The sequence below is a fragment of the Scomber scombrus genome, chromosome 24 (genome assembly GCF_963691925.1).
Source record: "Scomber scombrus chromosome 24, fScoSco1.1, whole genome shotgun sequence".
Classification (NCBI taxonomy): domain Eukaryota; kingdom Metazoa; phylum Chordata; class Actinopteri; order Scombriformes; family Scombridae; genus Scomber; species Scomber scombrus.
In genome coordinates, this window is record NC_084993.1 from 12,617,305 (window position 1) to 12,637,351 (window position 20,047).

Below are 20,047 nucleotides of genomic sequence, written 5' to 3' on the forward strand. Positions count from 1 at the left end.
TTACAGTGTTAGAAGAAAGAGAAGTAATAATTAAAGTAGTGGTAGACGCAATTAGAGCTGTCCACTTCCAGAAAACTCAGTAATTACTCGGGCCAGGTGCTGCGAGTTCCGTCTTTCGGATTCGCAAATGAGTGAAATTACCAGGGAGGAACCGAGGTGAGACAGCTGTGCAGTCAATTCGGTACTTTTCAGTGTGAGAAAGATGATATGTTCTGTTTTTCTATCTCATGCCGCGGTCATATCAGATGGGGACGTTTCAGCTTCTGAGTGGGAATGATCCGTCTAATCCAGGAATGTACAAATGAGGTGGGAGATTCATTCCAACCAAGCAAGAGAACACCAGGCTCGACTCATTTAATCAACCGATCTCAGTTTCCAGACAGCCGATTGGTCAAATCGTGCGTGCTCTCGATTGATTGGAAGAAAAAAACTAATTATCCGTGGTAAAGTACAAGCCTTTAAACAACACGGAACTTCAAGATTATGTAAAAATGCATGTGCTGCCTATCATTTCAGCTCATATTGGTGGTTCAATAGTGCATACAGAAGTAAGAAACTAATGAGTAAATAATCAAATTACCACAAACTAATTGCTACATGACATTTCAGTTTAGAGGCCAAGAAGAGGGATGCCCAGTTGGTAAAAAAAAAAAAAAAAAAAAAAAGCAACATGGCATCATTTGGAAACAATTAGTCAGTTAATCTATCAGCTGATTGGCAGGAAATGAATCAACAACTGTGATAATTCATCTTCATAGTCGTGTTTTCAAAATTCACTCGTTCCAGCTTCTCATAATGGATTCGCGTCTTTTCTCCGACTATTATAGTAAATGAGGATAATTGTCAACTGAGCTTTATTGAATTCTGATGAGCATTTTTTTACACTATTTCACGACATCTTTTTAGATTCTAATTAACAGATGAGTTGATAATGAAAATTTGGTTGCAGCTCTAATTATTTTATCATTAGCAGGTTTGTTTTCAAGGTATCCGTCTTTTAATCTAAAATGGGTCCAACTGATTTAAATGTGAAGATTTGCTGTTTTGTTTCAATTTTTATGATCATAAACTGAATATTTGTGTTGTTTTTTTGTTGTTTGGATAAAATAAACAATGTGAAGACATCACACTGGAATCTGGGGAAGTTGTGATTGGAATTTTATATGGTTCCTTGCCGGTCTAGGGTAAAACATTTTCCATAAAGTCTATATATAAAACCTCCACATGGCTCTACAACCTCACAGAGAGGCATCAGGAGGCTATTTTAGGATGTTTACAGAAGTTACCAAATATAGTTATTTGCCCGATAAAGGGGTTAAGGTCATCCTGGAGTAGTTTTTCAGAGATGAACTATATAACATAAAAACTGCACTGTAGCCTTTTAGCATGGGCATCATATTTGTTTCTTGGTTACTCATGACTAAAAGCCCCTAAATTTAGATCCCATGTCGCCTACTTGAGCGCTCTGAAGTGAGAAGGAGTCAAATTTGAAGACATTGAGAGTTTATAATTATCATGAATGAAGCATAGTAAGGAGTTTACCTGTAGTGCACCTGCATTAGAAATTCTACCTTTGTTTGCTCAGAAATGTTTCAATGTGAAAAGACCTGAATAAGTAAGTTAATGCACTGCAGACTTTTGGCCTCACAGATAGGAAACATTACATAAGGCGACTATAGTGCTACTGTGACACCACTAGAGAGATTTTGGTTCACACTCTGGATTCAAAAAAAAACAAACCAAAAAAAACTTGGAAAACACTGCTTTTCAGGCTCAGGTTTAAATGTTGGGAAAGCGGCGGGCCCCGCTGTCAAGATGAATGGCGGGCTTTTCAGAGGAGTCAGATGATGGAGGATCCCATTGTGAAGGAACAGCACACCGGCCGTGTCCGCCGTGTGATGTTTCACCTCAGGCTACAGGAATCAAAGCACCACCTGCAGACCACAGAAGCCACTCCTGCACAACAACAACAACAAAAAACGCTCCTCTCTCCGTGTCAAACACCCTCACTTGAAATGTCAGAGATCTTCCTCCGGCTGTGAGGAACCAAACGCGCTCTCTCTCTCTCTCTCTCTCTATACGCCTGCTACACTGTTAAAAGAGACAATGAGGCAGTGTTTGTTAAATTTCTTTTTTAGCTCGGCGTATAACAAGACATATTTACACAGATTACATATGCATCTGTCTGAGCCGGCGCACCACATCCACTCACGAGCATCGCCCTAAGGCAGGTAGCCATTAACTCAACAAGAGCTTGACATTAGTGTTTGAGTCACTCTTGCTCTTTTCCGTAACGCCGCGTAAACGCCCGTACACAAGACTCGAGCAAACCTGTAATCATGAAGGTGACGAAGAGGGGGTCATTGTTAAAAGAAATTAGCAGGTTGACTAAATGACTGTTTTCCCTAGAAATGCCAAGAGGCGAGCCTGGAGGACGTGGAAACTGCGGCGAGGCTCAACTTGAGAGCAACGGGAGATAAGACGGGAGGAATGGTGCACGTATAGAGAGTTTCGTGTAGCTGCCATCGCTTTTTCTTTACTTGTGTGTGACTGTATAGAAGCTCACATGTATTGATGTAGATGTGTGTGTATGTACGGATATGGGCCTGTCTTTTCTTTCTCTAGTATGGTTTAGGAGTTGATGTAAATTTCTGATTAATGGTTAGTATTGTTGATTAGCTGTATACTTTGGATTATTATAGGGTGGTATAATGTACCAAGAGACTACAGTACCATGCATGTCATACTGAACTAATGGGGGGATGACATTATTTTCTTTTCTTTACTTTTCTTTTACAATCTTGTCTAAATTTGTGTGGTTTTATATTTCTTCTTCATCTTTCTAGTGTGTTGTCCCCCCTATATTTGAACATATATTGCTACTTTCTTGCATGCTTTCTTTTTTTCTTTCATCTTTTTTGTTGGATTGTATTTTTGTATAATATTGTGGGTTTATATAACTGTATTGTTTTTTTCTGTGTTAATTGTGCACCCCAGGAAGAGTAGCTGTTGCCCAGCACAATAGCTAATGGGGATCCTTATAAACAAAACTAAAATAACTTGTGTAGCATCTGTGCATATTTTAAACCCACCAACTGATCTAACCTAGAAGTAAGTACTTAAAAGTAGCTTAGGGCAAGCTTTACCAACTCACAATACTGATATGCAGAGTGTATTTAGATGGGATATAAAACGTTCAACAAAAAGAGGATTCATGTCAAATATCCAGAGAGCAGATGGTCTTAAGTTTTTTTAAAATAAGCAACCCAAATGTATTCATTAGTTCATGTAGATTTTGGAATATAAAATAAAGGCATTTAATCAACATTTTCATAAGTCACTGTAATTAAATGACGCATTTTTTACTGTCACTGTAACAGATTATTTTGTAATTAAACTACATGTAACTAGTTACTGTCTGTGATATAAATTAAAATACAGCTGTCTCCAGTGTGTGTGAGCATGTGTGTGTATTTGTGTTTACATAAGTGAGAGTAAAGGTCTACAACCATATGAGTGCTAGTATTATCCTGCCTAAAAAAGTCAGTGTTGTCTCTGCCGGGATTAAGACACCCAACAGCAAAGACAAAAGGAAGAGGATATAAAAGAACACACACACACACACACACACAGAGAGAAAGGGGATTTGTTTTTTATGTGTGTTTCCCATCTCTAAATGTAATCTAGCTTTGCAAACTAGGCCCGGCTCATGAGCAATGTAAATCTAAAATGCATTGGATTCTGTCTAAAACAAGCAGATGGCCTGATTAGATTCGCGCTTTTGACGCCTGTGCTCGTCGCTCTGCCACTGGCTGGGTGAATGGAGGCCATCTGGGATTGGCCGGGGCTTCTGTGAATGGAGCAGGGATGGAGAAGGGGAGAGAGAGTGAGAGAGAGAGAGAGCTGGATCTGCCATTCAGCACCATGGACAGCTCCGAGCTGCCGTGTGGAGCTCTCCGTGGTGCTGAACGCTGCTTTTTTGATGGCTCAGCGTGCCTTTCTCTCACACACACACACACACCACACTAACCAAGGCCTTCATGTTTCCCAGACACCCATTACAACCCTGCTATGACCCCACCTTTGACTATCATGAGCTGGTAAACAGTGCGTAGCAATCAAACAAGGGCAAACACGCCTTCCGCCACATTAGGCAAGGAAACTACCTCTTGACTTTATTGAAAGGCTCTCGATATGGAGTGGTGCAGCCATGATGAACACCTGGCGTGACTGCGACAGCACACATAGGACACACATAGGCTCCCAGGGGGGGGTTGCATATGCTGACATCCTCCTTAAAGCCTGTTATAATGTTATAAAGGCACAAACTGAGGCTGTAGCGCAATCCTAACAGCTCTAATCAGGTAGATTGTGACCTGAAGAGGAACCAGGCATGTCCTCAATGTCAAAGAATAAGAGTGTGAACTGTACAGGTGTGGGAGGGGGTGAGGGGATAAGAGGGGGGGCCCAGAAGCAGATGTGGATGCTGAAAGAAAGCATAAAAAACAGTAGCAGGGCCTCCATCTGCACATTAGCATGGGGCCTAAAAACACAATGAGAGAGATGAATGAACATGAGGCCTGGAGCCGGGAGTCTCCTTGAATCTGTCATCCGTCTCCATGACGACAGGAGGAGGAGGAGGAGGAGGAGGTGGTGGTGGAAGAGGAGGAGGATGAGAAGAAGGAGGAGGAGGACCAAAAAACTGGCATGTATCCAAGCCCAAATCAACAGATGGCCACCACTTCACCATCACCCCCCTAAAACACTATCCCACCCCCCTTTTTAACCCACTCCACCCCCCCCTTTTTTTCTACTCAAATGCAGCCCCTACCTTGCACTGCTCCATGCACGTCCTCACTGAATATGCCCCCGGCTCATATTTCTGTGTGAGGAGCTCAAAGTCCTCGTATTTCTCCTGGGCGTGCAGGTCGTAGCGCTGGTACGCCTGGACGCAGTAGACGCATCTGGTCTCGTCGCCATCGCCGAGCACGTCGAGGCTGCAGTTCAAATTGTCCGGACTCGTCGACCCGTTAAACAAATCCAGCAGAGAGTGGGAGTTACAAAAGGAAAGGTACAAATCGCTCATATTTACAGCCCGCGTCCCCTCTTTGTTGGAAAGGCCCTTGCACAAATGCTCGGCATTTGCGTAAGTAAAGCAGTTCTTAGATAAACTATCCTGGTGGCAAGTTTCAAGCTGCCACAAATGTTGGGTAGAGTTTCCTATAAAAATAGCATCTGGTTTTCCACTGAGGCTGCTGTGTGCTGAGTGGGTCTGGGGTGAGAGGGGGTGGTGTTGGGAGGAGGATGCGAACTTATCCCGGGTCCGGGCCAGTGTGGCCTCGGCGCAGAACCACAGGTGATCAGAGAGGAGGATGGTTAAGAACAAGAGGGATGCCAAGGACAGTCGCCATCTCTGCGCCCTCTCTGAGTCGGTGAATGGCTTTTGGTTGTCGCGGGGGGGCTCTAGCCAGATTTGGAAGCCGTCGTCATCTTCTTGCTGCCAACACGTCCCAGCACCCCTGGTCATATTTTGGGAACCGGCCGACTCCACCGTGGGGGCTCCTCTGCCGCAACAGTCATTGATCGCGTTTTCCTCCCCTCAAGTATCGGGTGGTGGGTTGTCACCGGCGTGCCTTTGCTATTAGCGGTAATTCCCATTCAAATGAGCGTGGGCCGGGTGGGAAATTAGACGCTGGTGACCACGGGCCGCATCCTCCATGGCTGACCGGTGAAGCCGCTGTCCTCCCCGTCCGCCCCGTAGCCTCGACTCCCGTTTTTTTTTTTTTAGAAACACTCACCGACGCGTTTTACGTTTTCCCCCGGCCTGGGTCGTGCAGGGACAAAGACTCTATCTTCTTCCAACATGGCGAAGCTTGTGTGTGTCTTTGTGTCGGGGGATGGGGGCCTACAGCCTGTAACAGACCTCTTCTCTTTTTCAAGCCCTCACCGTCTTCATGTCGCTGCCGTTGTCAAGTTGCCGCCATGTTCACCGAGAGACGGTGTGTGTATGCAGGAAGCTGCGTCAAGCTCACAACAATAACATACGGTATTTCCGGTTGTAGAGTACAAAATAAAAGAAACACACACTGTGATTTGAAAAGCTTGTTTTTCTCTCGTGCGTGTGTTCTGTTATTCAGGCCACTGGTTCTCAAAGTGTGGTTCGGGGACCTCCAGGGGTCCTTGAGGAGATTTTGGGGTTCACTATAATTCCATCCATAATGAACACAATAATAATAATAAACTTTATTTATAGAGCACTTTTAATACAAGCAAGCGATTTACAGAAAAATACAATAATATTAATAATATAAATAAATAAAAGACATTCAGTAAATATAATAACACTGATAGAAAATGTGAATATTTTTGGTATTGTGTTTCATACACTCTCTGTAATAAAACATCTAAAAGCAAAAATCTTATAAATGTGAGTCTGTGGTCTAATTTGTGGCAATTTGGGGGTTCTTGATGTGGAAAACGTTTAGGAACCTGAATCTAGGCCAGTGCTTCCTTTTTGGTGTGTGATGCATTCAAATGAAGAAGTGACTATTTCATCTCATCACAGATTTACATGTATTCAGTGTGATCATTTCATTTGAAGTACATAACTCTAAGGTGGTGAAAGTAAGCAGTAGTTCACAGCAGGAAACTACAGCAAAAGTCAATAAAAATAAACATGTATGTAAGCTCTATTATTACCCTTCATATTCATCATGTGACCCCTCAGGGGATCCGGACCCCCAGGTAGGAGCAAGTTATTTTGGCAATACTGTTAGGGTCCCTTAGAAGCTGAGCACAGCTGTTCTAGCAAAAAAAATTGTAATTCTGTTATCTTGAGATCACTACTTAATTCATCTGGAGAAAACCAAAGGCTGATTTCTTAAGATAACGATGATTTATCACAACATTTATCACAGGTGGAGCTCATTCTCATTTGTTCATTCCTGTCTTCTCCCTCACATGCATAACTCAACTATTTAGATGAAGCACAAGAAGCCTTCAAATCTGTCATATGTTGGTTCTGATTCACTCTTTCCACCACACCTTCCTTTCCCTCATTAAGTCAAATGAAATGGAAATGCTTGAACAGTATTAGGTTTAGTACTTCACCTACATGAAACATCCCATCATATTATGACAAGGAGTTAATCAATCTGCCATTTAGCTGTGACACAGATGTCATTAATAAAGACGCTGTGACTCCTTCATCTGACGTTTTCAGCTTAAATCAGTTGTCAAAATGCCATCTGTGCACGCTTGCACTCCTGATCTCTGATTAACATTTTAAGTAATAGGAGGAAACAAGCTCTTGTTTTCTCATGATAATAGGTTGAATATCTTGTCATCTCGAGATAACAATGCTTGTTTTCTCGAGATAAGGAAATAATTAACTTCTGATCACGAGATAACGGCATTTAAAAAATAATATGTGCAAGCACGGCTGTTTTTCACTTCCTATTTGTTAAATCGGAGCTTTTTGTCTTGATAAAACAGAACAGCAGCAAAATTATAAAATAGAAAAGGATGAAATTTCATGTCAAATCTGTTGAAATGAACGTGTTATGAAGGGGAAAAAAACATGTATTTAATTTTGAAGCTCAAATTGACCAACTTCCGGTATTGTACTGCTCTCTTGTTGCTCACTTGACCAAACTTCTCCATCTCTGACGTTATGCCGCATCCCTCAGTTCACTCAGATGCATCAAGTCAAACCCAGTCAGCCTAATGCCGGGGATTTCATAATAAACAACCTCAATATTAAAAATAAATGCTATTTCAAGAATGTGTGCATCAAAATCAAGAATTAAATTAAAAAAAACATTTAATGTAAAAGCATGTAGCTGTATAATATCGACTGGACAAAGAAAAAATGCACACTGTCTCAAGAAAAGTTTGTGACAAGAATTTTATTTTGAAGGTTCCACCAGTAGACTTATTTTACATTGTTGTTACCTTGATGGTGGACTCAGGTACTCACCTGGTTTCAGCCTCAGGCATGATGCTCCCATCAAAAGAAATGAGCTTGTGTCCTCTTTAAAGGACAATACCAGTGCTACTGCATTTTTAAACCTATTTCAAATCAAGTATTCTTCATGTAACTACCACACTGATTTTTAAAGGCGCAGGCAGCTGTTATGTTTTAATCCCAGGTGGTTCCCATTTCTTTCTTTATACATGATGAAAAATCAAACTGCTTAGATTTCCACTTGCTTGAGATAGTTAATCCTTCATTTTCAGGGTGATTTTCCTGCTTTGGTGGTGTTATATAAGTATTGTTGTATTGGTATTGTTGCATAGAAACGTTCAGTGCCTACAACTTCATTACCACTGAAATGGAACTCCGAAAACAATTAAAGCAGACATGGAGTTTATCATGATGGATTACTTTATTCAAGCAAGCCTGCAAGTTAATCTCTAATTGGATAAAATGTGCAAAAACAGACGTATAGCTCCTTTAAGTAAAATTGTATTTGTGGCTTTTGTAATGAGGGTAATGAATCTGTTGTTTATCTGCGACTTTACAGTGAAACTAAAGCATTTGTATTTAATCGGGAGAGAAGTTTAGTGTGCAGACAGTTTCAAGAATTAGTTCTTTGGTCACATTAAACCAAGGGTTCCCAACCTAAGGCTTGAGAACCCCACAAGGGGTCGCAAGAAGTTTAACAGGAGATCAACCAAACATAACATATTTTGCTCAAGTCCTGTCTATTGTTTCACATTTCTCTACATTTTTGCAATTTTTCTGGTCAATCATTGGATTATTTAACCACTTCACATCATTAGAAACTGAATAAAGAAAGAAAATCACTTCAATCATTTCTTTTAGGGGTCACAAGCATTCAACATGGTCTTAACCTCTAATCCCTGTTTTTATGTATAGCCTGCTGGTGTTACTACTCAAACCACTTGTTATGTAGTGCTTCTAGTTTTTTATTCCAGGTATCAGAGTTTGCATTAACTGCGTCTACTTCATTCACTCGGATAGTCTCAGCTGTCAGCGGTGGCCCCCCCGTCCTCCGACATGAAAAGAAGTCTCCGAAAGGGCAATCTGACTTCCTCTTTAAAGTGTTTTTTGCTGTGAGGAAAGTGGAGGCTTTTTGAAAATGTACCTGACGCTGTGAATTGAGAGCTAGATAAGCGTTAGAGTTGGGGCGAGGATGGGATATACTGTCAAGGAGCCATTTTCAAACAATTTGTCTCTGCTTATGTCCAGCGTGTTTCACCACGTCTCCAACAGCTATGGTCAGCCTAATTAGAGCATTTATCCCATTAGGACATGGTAACTTTCAGCGGGCCGCCTGCACGGGCTGATAATCTGCTCCTGTCTATTTCTCGGCCGTGGATTCATTTCCGAGGACCGGCGTTTGGACATTTCAAGACCTACGGTTTGTTGTGCTGCAGTGACACAACGCACAAAGCCACACAGGAATAAGCACTGGTTGAGTACCTCTAATTAGAGCCTGTCAGTCAAACACTCACTTTGCATCACCTGGAAATAGTCCAGAGTGGGCGAGGGACTGCAGAGTGCTTACTGATGCACAATATAGTTTTTTAACCAGCAACAAAGACCAGTTTTCTCTCAACAACGTGACACTTTTGTGTTGTTTTTGACAAAAGTGATAGAACTCTTGTCATCTGAAACAATGCCAAGAATATATTAAAGGTAGAATTTTACCTAAACCCACAAAGTCCACAGGGAACTCCGCAACATGTCAATGAGAGCTATTATTCACTGTATATGATTAGAAACAGGTGCCTCATCACTTTTGCTTTGAAAATGTATTCATGCGGCATTTAAGCTCAACAAAGCCCAGGACACCACAGGCAGCTACCTGCACCCTAGAGGCGATGGTAATGAAGGTTATAACATATCAATGAGTCCCAAGACACATCAGTGACATTTTTCAAGACAGGAAAACATGTCGACATCTTTGTTGGAAGGCCTTGAGCTGAACCGGATTAAACGTATGCCTGTGGTGTCCCTCGATCTCTCTCTGAGTACACGCTAAAAAGCTCAGGCAAAGGCCATCACTTCATTCCCATACTCACTTTAAGTTAAACCCGCAGTGTAGAAGTCGTACATATAAATGAAGGTCTATTAAATTTAAGCCCCTTGCCAAATGAGTTCACACAGTGGCACTTCTAGACTTTCCAAATGTTACCGAATGGATCATTTAGTGGCGGTTGTGTGAAGCTCAAAACAATTCATCCACCGCTTTACAGCTGCAACAGTAGTGATAGAGTCGGTTACGGTGACATAAGCACATTTCAACAGTGTATTTGTTTCTCCAGCTTTAATTAACAATCATAAAAACACATTTGGACAACAGTCATTCTTGCATTTTAAACCAATCCCACATACTTAGTAGAGTTGTACTTAATAGACCAGCGTGTAAGATTTAGTGGCATCTAGCCAAACAGACTTGGCAGAAATGGAATATAATATTCATGTTTTAATTAGTGTATAATCCCATGAAAATAAGAATTATTGTGTTTTTCTTACCTTAGAACAAGACCTTTATATCTACATGGGGACTACAGTAGCCTAGAATGGACAAACCAAACACTGGCTCTAGATAGGTTCTTTAAAATGCCGCTAAATGCCACTAAATCCTACCCAGCAGTCCTTTAATAAGTAGTTAAAAAAAAGCCTAAAAGCACAAAGGCACAGATCACAAAAAGAGATTGATGATTCATCGAACCGCTCACATTATTTGCTTAAATTAAAAAGGGGCACTCCACCAATTTCACACATAATTATTTCACTCTTTGGAAGAAGTACTCAGCCTGAGTCGTCATATTGTCTTCAGTGTCTCTAGGAAGAATGCTGCAGTTTGAAAAAACAAAAACCCCTTCAAAATGATGTCATCAGGGTTATTTTGGATAAGGATTAAGATTAATCATCTCTAAAAAATGTATTGAGTTTAAAAGCAGTCGCTATTTAGGAGGAAATGAAGGTCTAATGAAAGACTGTTCAGTTCCAGTTGAATTATGGGAAATGAAGAATTTAGTGTTTTTTTTAAGTTTCCCAAATTTTTAAGTGCAATATTGAATACCCTTTAAAATGAAAAATTAAGAATGGGCCTAATTTAGATCACTATAATAGAGTATTATCATGGAGTGTTCACTTTCGTCCCTTACATTGGTCTATTCATTTAAAACTAATAACAAGCAGCCCTAATCATTTAATAAGAACACAACAATATAAAATTAATAAAGTTTGCCCCTGAGAAGTAACATCCTCTGTACAGTGCAATATAGCTTCCATCAGACCTCTTTTCTCACCCTAAGTGGTGATTTCACTATTTATTTATTTATTATTTATTCTTCAACTTTTACGAATCAATTAAAATCCAAGTTAAACGAAGATTTTTCTCCCGTTTTAAACCGAAATCCTGAGAAAATAACCGGAAGACTCAAACTAAGTAGTCGTTGTCATTCATCAGATATCCTTCACTGATTGAATCGGTCACCCATGAGTCTCTTACAATCTTAAACTTCTTCCTAAAGCTGCGCCTCAGAGTCCTCAAATCTAGAAGTCTTGCTTCCTCTGCGATAACAACATGGGACACTCCTTCCTCCAACTTCTTCACCACCGTGCCTCCATGGTAACGAAACTCCAGCGCCCTGATGTTCAAATAGGTGGTGGGTATAGCACTTTTAGGGTCTCCTATGTCAGCGTAACTGTCCATGTAAGCCTTGAAGGGTCTGAACATGCTGGTGAGAAGGTCATCCCAACCGTATCGCTGCTCCACCTGGCCAACGTTCACGGCCGCCGGTGTGTCCGCACCTCCAATGCGGTTGAACACTTCCTGTAGCTGCTGCTCGTCCGTGTCCACAAAGTAGCTGTCGCCGTAGCTGTCGTACTCTTTGGCGAAGTGTTCCCTGGTGGATGGCGACATGTGGATCATGTGGCAGGGTTGCCATGGTACCACTTGCTTCTGGTCCAGGCACTCCAGCAGCCAGGCGGCCCACACCACGTCATGCTGGTTGGACGAAATCAGGTTTTTCACACGCATGTTCTCCACGCCGGCGATCACGCAGTAGGTGTCCCGTCCAGGATTTTGTACCACGATACCTCCACACCTGAAATAAAGATGACATCAGTATCAGTTATTTGTGATAGGATATGTTCTTAACAATAACTCTACAAACTTTGCAGTTCAACTCAGTTCCACAGAGCAGTTTAGCAACTTTACTGTTTTGGTTTTACGGCTCATAACAATACTGCTTTGATACAGTCTCAGACTTACTTGGCCACACCCTTTTCCAGCTCAGCTTTTGGGTGATCTTCAGTCCCATTCAAGATGCAAAACTCCACATCCTCAAACATATCTGTCTCTTTTTTAATCCCGGAGAGGTCTTGGGACTTAAAGTGGTCGATGAGCCCGACCACCTTCTTGGGTTTGGCTACCACCTTGCGCTTCTTCTTTTGTGGTTCGTCGTTGTCGATGCGAAGATGCCGCGAGGCGAGTTTTCCCGACGCCTTGCTGCGAAACTGATCCAGCTCTGCCAGAGTCATGCACTGGTGCCACTCCTTGTCGTCGCGGATCCTCTCAATTCTGGGGAAACGGAGGGTGCAGTTGGTTTTATACATGTCACTTCCGACTATCTCGGCCGCCTTGACCTGGATGATGACCGAGTTGCAGGGTTCGATGTAGACTTCTGGTTTCTCTGTTCCACACAGGATGGAAGCTGGTGGGTCATTTTTGCGGTAGACCTTCCAGTGCTTGGCTAGTTTTAAACCAAGGTCATACAACTCCTTCATGGTGTAGCCAGAGCCGATGCGGCAGAATGAGTGGAAAACCGAAGGTTTCTCACCATGCTTTGGAGCTTCGGCAATGGCACATAAGAAATGGGACATCATACCACCCCGTCTCCCTTTCCCCCAGTAGCCACCGACAATCAGCAGGTCAAGCTCATCCATCAAGCCATCCATATATTCTGGCTTTATTTTCAGCCATCCCTCCCCACGCTTGTCAGGTTTGTAGATGGATAAAGGATCCTTCACCATGATCCCCTCCTCTCTGTTGTCTATGGCGTCATTGAGGGCATTCACCACCTCCTGCATGGTTCTGCCGTCCGTCTTTGGCACCAGGTGCATCCTTCCCTTGACTGGGGTGAAAACTGTCTGCAGGGTTTCGTAGCGTTTCTTCAATGTATCCTTTCCAAGCTTTTGGCCATTGACTAACAGCACGTCAAACACGCAGAAGCATGTTTGTAACTCAGAGTCATCCATTAGCCTCTTGATGTCAAATTTGCTCCCTTTCTGCATGAATGTCTCAGCGGTCGGGTTGTACGCCATCATCTCTCCGTCGAGGATACAGTTCACGACATGGCTTTTAAAAACGTTGTGGATGTAAGGTGTGAGAGAACCCGCCAGTGGGGATCCTCCAAATTGCTGTGTGTATTCAAAAGCATTTCGGCTATAGTACTTGTACACATCTCCATCTTTATGTAGTTGTATTCGCTCCCCATCCAGCTTGGTTTCAATGTAAAAAGGGCTGTTTCCCATCTGTTTCTCTACATTGCGGATGTTAGCAACAGCTGCCAACATGGGTTTAAAAGCAGAGAAGAGTCCAATAGAGACATCGCTCAATGACACCGAGGGGTTGTGGAGCTGTTGGCAGACCTTGTTTAAGTCTGTGTTTACGTTGTAGAGCTCAGCAGCATCCGGATGGAAGACTTGGAGAACAATTTCTTTGCTGATCCCAAGCTTCATGTCCTTCAGAATCATTCGGATGAGCCACTTTTGCTCGAGAGCCGTGCTCTGTGTGATGATATGCAGAAGACTCTTTTTCACAAGGTCCTTCTGCTTGCCAGCGTTGTTGATGGCCACTGTATCCAGAAAGTCATTGACTTCTTTGATGCTGAGGTTTCCCTGGCTGGTGCAACGTTTCTTCAGCACAAAGTACGCCATGCCGGCAAAGTCGCCAGCTTCTCCCTGAGATGTGGTTGGAGCTCGATAGTTCAAGAGTTTATTGGCTTCTGGGCCATTCTTTGGGAGACCTAACACATCAATGTAGAGTTTAGCCAACATGCTCTCTTTGATGCCATATGCCATCCGCTCTCGTTCAAAAGAGGGAACTATGAGGCGCATAGCTGGATAGAAAGAGTCCGTTGTTTTGGGCTTATCTTTGTGAAGGGCAGAATGAAACTTCCTCCATGATTCAATGAAATCACGAAGGGTCTTGGATTTCTCTGGACGGACTTTCGCCTTCTGGATTTTCTCTAAAGTGACACACAGGTGAAGGAAAGGAACCTGAGTAGCAACAGACAGCTGAACACCAGGATCACTTTTAGAAGTTCCCTCCATGGTAAAAATCTGTAATCACAATGCATCAAAATGTTATCATTGAAGAAACAAATCAACAAATATTCCCTAATTAAAACTTCCCCAATGTGACATTTTGCTTTCTTTCCATTTCTTTATCTTCTTTGGGTCTTTCTTTATTTTATTTGGGTTTTGAACTGTTGGCTGGACAGAACAAACATTAACAGAACAATATTAGAAAACATTACTTGGGAGTCTGGGAAATTGTGATGGACATTTTCTTTTACTTTACGATATTTTTTGGATTAAATTATTAATAAATTATTGAAATGTTTGGAAATGCATATTTTAAACCCCAATGGAAGTAAGGAGTAAAATAAAATGCTTTCATTTCAAATGTTGTACTAGTGCATGATAGCCTGATATTTTACACTACAGTAGCTCATTTACGAATTAACGAGCATTATAAAATGTTTATAATGTTTAGATTACTGGTCAACAGCAAACTTCAACATGTTTTGACATGTCTCATGTGTGGAAGGAAGGGAGGGTATAGAAGTCTGTTTTCACTTTTTGGACTTTTTCCTCTAATCTTTGATTTTTGGTCAAATACAACAATAAGTGAAAAATCAGTATTTGGTGGAGCTGTTAACAACTCATAGACATCTAAAATGTGAGCCTGACTACACACTGCTTTTTGTAAGAAAACTACTGGTTTCATCTTTATCAATGTGTTTTATTTTAAAGCCTTGTTATATTAATCATTGAGTAAAATCTTCATCTAAAAAGTAACTAAAGCTGTCAAATGTAGTGGAGTAGAAAGTAGAATATTTCCTTCAGACAGAATAATATTTACATTTCTTTTTAAAATCTTAATAACAGTTTGATAAGATATTTTGACAGTCTGCAAAAACAAATCGTCTAACGTCTGTGCGTTTATTTTGAAGCCGGAAGTGATTTCAACTAGCTGTTTGAGGAGCAGCAGCGACACGTTAGCAGAATAATGAAATCCAAAACATTTACCTTTCACTTTGACGTCTTTATCCTCCAAAGATCAGCTAAAAATGTCAAGAGGTCTCACAAAAAGCTTCATGTTCAATACTTCCTTGTATACCAAATAGGTGCCTCTATGGAAAACCTTCCCCTGGAAACAAGAGCGGAACCTTTGTTCCACAACAGTGTTGAGTTATGTTATAAAACTTTAACATGCACTACCTAACTGAAATCTTACAAAGCTCGAATTTAACACTCTAAAAACATTATTTGTCTTTATATTTCATTTGAAATGTTTTATTTAAACTAATTTAACGTAAGAACTTTGCTATGTTATAAGTGCACAGCGTTTAATACCCATTGTGTTGCATTTCTTAAATATCTTTGTGCTTTAAATGTCTAATATAATGTATCAAAAAGGCAGATAATTATGATTTAATGTCAGATTACAATCCAAAAGACATAATATGTTTGTTCTTGAATTGACCAGCAGAGGGAGATGCTGAGTCGCTGCAGAGCTGAGGACCTGCAGTCTACATGTGAGTTTGTTTACCATCATGGGCCTGAAGCCAGTGAGTCAGTAGTAAACTGGTAGTAAAAGACAGGAATGCATACTTGCTGACCGCAAAAAAAATGTGTTTCTCTTCACTACAATGATTATGCATTTGGATCAGAGTCCTGTGGTTTCAGTTAGTAGCAACACTTACTGACAGTTATTATGACAGTGATGATTATGATGATAAGCAAGATGGGAGTGGGAAGATTTTGAAGATATTTCAAAGGATTTTATCTATTTCTAACAAGCAAATACTGTAGGATTAAAAAAAAATCATACTGTATATTCTCTCTTATTATTTTAGGGAGTAAACAGGCCTGGTTTCTAGTCTCATTTCTCTGTCTGGAGCTTGTATGGTCTTTCTTTCTTCACATGGGTTTCCTCCAGTTTCTTTACATATGCAGCACATGTGTGTAGGAGACTCTAAACTGCCAAATTATTTAGTTTCATGTGTAGTTTGACTTATATAGTGCTATGAAATATGGTCTGTAACCCTGAGAAAGCAAAAAAATGTCATTTGTGTGGCAAAATCTGGCTTCTGCATATCAAACAAATCATTAAAATCAACCAAAACTTAAGTAGAAAAATATGTATTTGGGCACAGCAGAGAGTATTTAATACATAAGTCAATGACCTCTTACACCATCACGCTTCACTGCCAGTAAAACCAGATTTTACTACAGGAGACTCCTTGATGCATACTTACTTACTCAAACTGGTTTCAGTGCATTAATTCTATACATATATTCTGAATTTGCATGATTTTCACACACTGACATATTTCACCTGAACATAGTAGGTATTACACTATGTTGATGTCGGGCTGATTCTGTCATTTAAGGCTACAGGAGCAATTTGTTCCTGGCTCATATTGGCATAACAGAGTCATGAATTTTAACCTTGTGGCTTTGTTTCCATTACAAACTTGTTTTGACACTCGCACCATTAGCCGGTAGCTGGTGTGACTCCAAGTACTCCATTACTCATAAAGCCATGTGAAATCATTGCACAGGCGCCTCATTCCAGATTGAAAGTATCTGAGGCTCGTACCGACGGAGATTCCATTAAACATTCCACCTCACCCACGCAGGGCCATAGTTCCTGATACTTGTTTTTCATATATAGGATAGACTCAGGAGTCAGCCTGCATGTTTGTTAGACTATTTAAAAGCTTTTTGTGTCGTATAAATCATATATTTGGATGGCAGCTTCGGTGTCTTTGAGCCCTTGTAGGCCAGAGGTGCTGCTCAGTCAATGACCTTAACCTCTGACCTGTGTGTGTTTGTGTGTGTGTGTGTGTGTGTGTGTCACTTGTGTTATTTATTTGAAAGCCTCCGGAAAAAAGAAGCAGCATTTTTAAGAAGCTTAAAGATTCTGGAAAATATGAAGACTTCATTTTGACATTTTGTCCTAAAAAACAAACTAGACTGCTCTTCTTTTTCTTTTTTTTTTGCTTTATCAGCAGCCCAAATTTGGTGTTGTTCATTGCTTCCTTTTGCCAACAGGGGGCGACACCTGTCTGTGCAGCCTGAACTGAGCAGCACTGAGCCCTGAGTCACAGTCCAGCCAGGGTTGTTTACTTCTCTGCTGCTGCTGCTGCTGCTGCAGTGGAGGATCCTGGGATGTGTGGAGCTACTATGTGCTCCGGCATTGAACCCGCTGTGTTTTCACTTTACACACTCACACACACACACTCACGCAATGCAGTGCAGTGGAGAGGAAAGCTGGCTGACTAGCTATTTACACTGTATGTCTGCGTACAGTACGTGCATGCACCTGTGCTTATGTGTGCAACTGTGGTGATGCTGTGCAGGCCTCAGCACACGCACGACCCCCAACCCCAAATCCCAATCCCCCCCACTTACGCATTAAACGGCCTGATGCTGTCATGCAGCAGGCAGGGGAGTTACATAAACCCTGCAGGATGTGCTGCTGCACTGCAACGAGCGGCAACCTACAAGACAGTAAACAACTGACGTCACTGCTTCCGTGGCATGCATCAGCTCGCAGTGGGACTGAGAGGGAGGGGGAGAGGGGGGAGGAGGAGAGGGGGGGGGGTGTTTATAGTGCAGTCGGTGTAGGACTGAGTGAGATTTTGGCATGGAGGCATGCGGGGATAGAGAGAGAATTGAGCAGAGTAATAGAGCTAAAATCCCCATCGACATGGCCGATGATTAAGCAGTGTGTCAGCGTCCTCATTCAGAGCGTGTGTGCATTCTGAGATGGTCGTAAACACTTCCTGTTCCCTGCTGGCTGCTGCTGACACATTGTGAAATTTGCCAAAAAGCCTCTCATTGATTGTAAACAGACTGTACAAGTGTATCCTGTAGGACACCAATAGGGTGAATCCAAGTAAATGCCAATACGGACTGTCATCAATATATAATATAAGGGGAGAAAATACACAGTTGTCACCATGATCAGATCCTCCTGTGTTCCTTCCATTTCAGTCCCAATTTAGTATCACCAATCTGTACACATAGGCCTACGCTACATTACAGCAAATCTGATAACAAATCTAATGGCTACCTGGAATATTTTGGTCTTCCCTTGTAGATGTGAGTCATGAGGGACTTTTACAGGAGCGCTCTGCAGATGATACACGCGATAGATCAGTCTCAGTCCGTGAAAACCTTTGCGTGTGCTTCTACGGCTCTTAAAGCAGCTTTTTTAAAGTCTGAGAAAAACTTCAGATGGGGCTTGAAACCTCACATTTTTTGTGGGCCTTGGACTTTAAAAGATGTGGGCAGAAAGGGTCTAATTAAGAGACACTATGGAGTTTCATTAGGGGAATTGTAGGAGCTAGCGTTTTTGGAGCCTGACTCTTACGTGAGACTTAAAGAAAGTTAAAGAATCTCAGCTGCTTCAATTTTGACCCTTTTTTTTTTTTTGCGAGTCCTCCAACTTTATATAAGTGGAATGCTAAAATTGCTGGAATGTTCCTTTAAGCGTTCACATGACTGAGGAATGTAGCTCTGTATCATGTCCTGATTATTTCAGCATACAGAATACTGTTAAATGAAGTACAGCATGAATTTTTGGAATCAGGCACCAGCTGCCAAAGGTGGCTTGGAGGCTAAACCTGACATACATTACAGACGCGCACAAATACAGCATGCGTATGAGAGTGTGTTTTTCAGTACAGTATGTACCCACTCACATGGTGCCTGATGTGGGTTCCAAGCAGTTGTTTTATAAACAGAGTTAAAAAAAAAAACACACACTTGCCAAAGCCGCTTTTGATTTACCACCGCCTCAAGGCACGATTGAACTTCTCACCACATAATCTTACACAAATGTCAGGAGAGATGAGGACAGGGAGATCCTGTTCACGTAAATTGCAGAACACAAAATATTGTGCTGGGCTTTCTTTCAGCTGGCGGGGCGAGCCAGACAGTACCCACTGACCTTCTCCTAAAATTAGATCAGCTTCACACATCACTGCCATCCCATGCTGCGATCTGTGCTGTTTTTTTTCTCTACCTGTTTAATAGCTGTCTGTCTGTCTCTCTCTCTCTCTTCCCTCCAGTCTCTGTCATAACTCGCTGTGTCATAACAGCTCTCACTATCACCCCTCTCTGTTGTTATGAAATTGAATTTCAGATAAAAATCCCTGACTATTCTCTGTGGGGGGGGGGGGGGGGTTTCAGAGCGGCCGGCTGACCTGTGCAGTAGTCCTGCTTTAGTTACATCATGTGGCATAACAGCAGCGGGGTCAAGAGGTCGTCGTGGCAGCCTTGCGGTAACCCCGGCTCTGTCTTGGTCTGGCATAAAACCATGAGACAAAAGCCTCTGCAGCTATAAAGTGAAGCAGATGGACTCACAAAGAAGGTCAGGATGAGATTATGAACATCTAATAAATAAAAAAAAGCAAAAGAGCACTGTAGGTAGGTTGAACCAATGAGGTTGCTGATAACTGCTATTTATTTAAAACTGGAAATAGCCTGTTATTATTATTATTTGCTGACCATGGCGACATTTTAGAAAAGAATCATCCATTTGTTTGTCATGAACCAGAAATCCTCTGAAATCTCCTTTACCTGTGGATCTTATTATGCCGGAAAGTTGAAATATTCCTCATCTTCTGATATCACTACACCTAGTTAATTAAGTTCAGGTCTAGAAAGGCTTGGGTGGTGATAACTTAAACCATGGAAAACTGTAAACACAGTAGGGTCCATTATCAGCATACCTTTAGCGGATTTGTGCAGGAAGTGATGTGT

At 41.7% G+C, this 20,047-nt stretch overlaps 2 protein-coding genes across 2 annotated transcripts in view; both read right to left on the minus strand.

Annotated features, from left to right (window-relative positions):
* LOC133976534 (NALCN channel auxiliary factor 1-like) overlaps positions 1–5,527 on the minus strand; it is a 30,497-nt gene extending 24,970 nt beyond the window's left edge. Inside the window, exon 1 of the mRNA XM_062414754.1 lies at positions 4,832–5,527. Within this exon, the coding sequence (XP_062270738.1) occupies positions 4,832–5,527 (696 nt within the window). The remainder of the gene's footprint in view (positions 1–4,831) is intronic.
* Positions 5,528–10,295: 4,768 nt separating this feature from the next.
* Positions 10,296–15,311, minus strand: lig4 (ligase IV, DNA, ATP-dependent). The gene is made up of 3 exons (XM_062414507.1): positions 15,299–15,311; positions 12,255–14,326; positions 10,296–12,087 (listed from the first exon to the last, which is right to left on the minus strand). Exons 2-3 carry the CDS (start codon positions 14,315–14,317, stop codon positions 11,418–11,420), a joined length of 2,733 nt encoding a protein of 910 aa, XP_062270491.1. The 5' UTR covers positions 14,318–14,326; positions 15,299–15,311; the 3' UTR covers positions 10,296–11,417.
* Between the last annotated feature and the right edge of the window lie 4,736 nt (positions 15,312–20,047).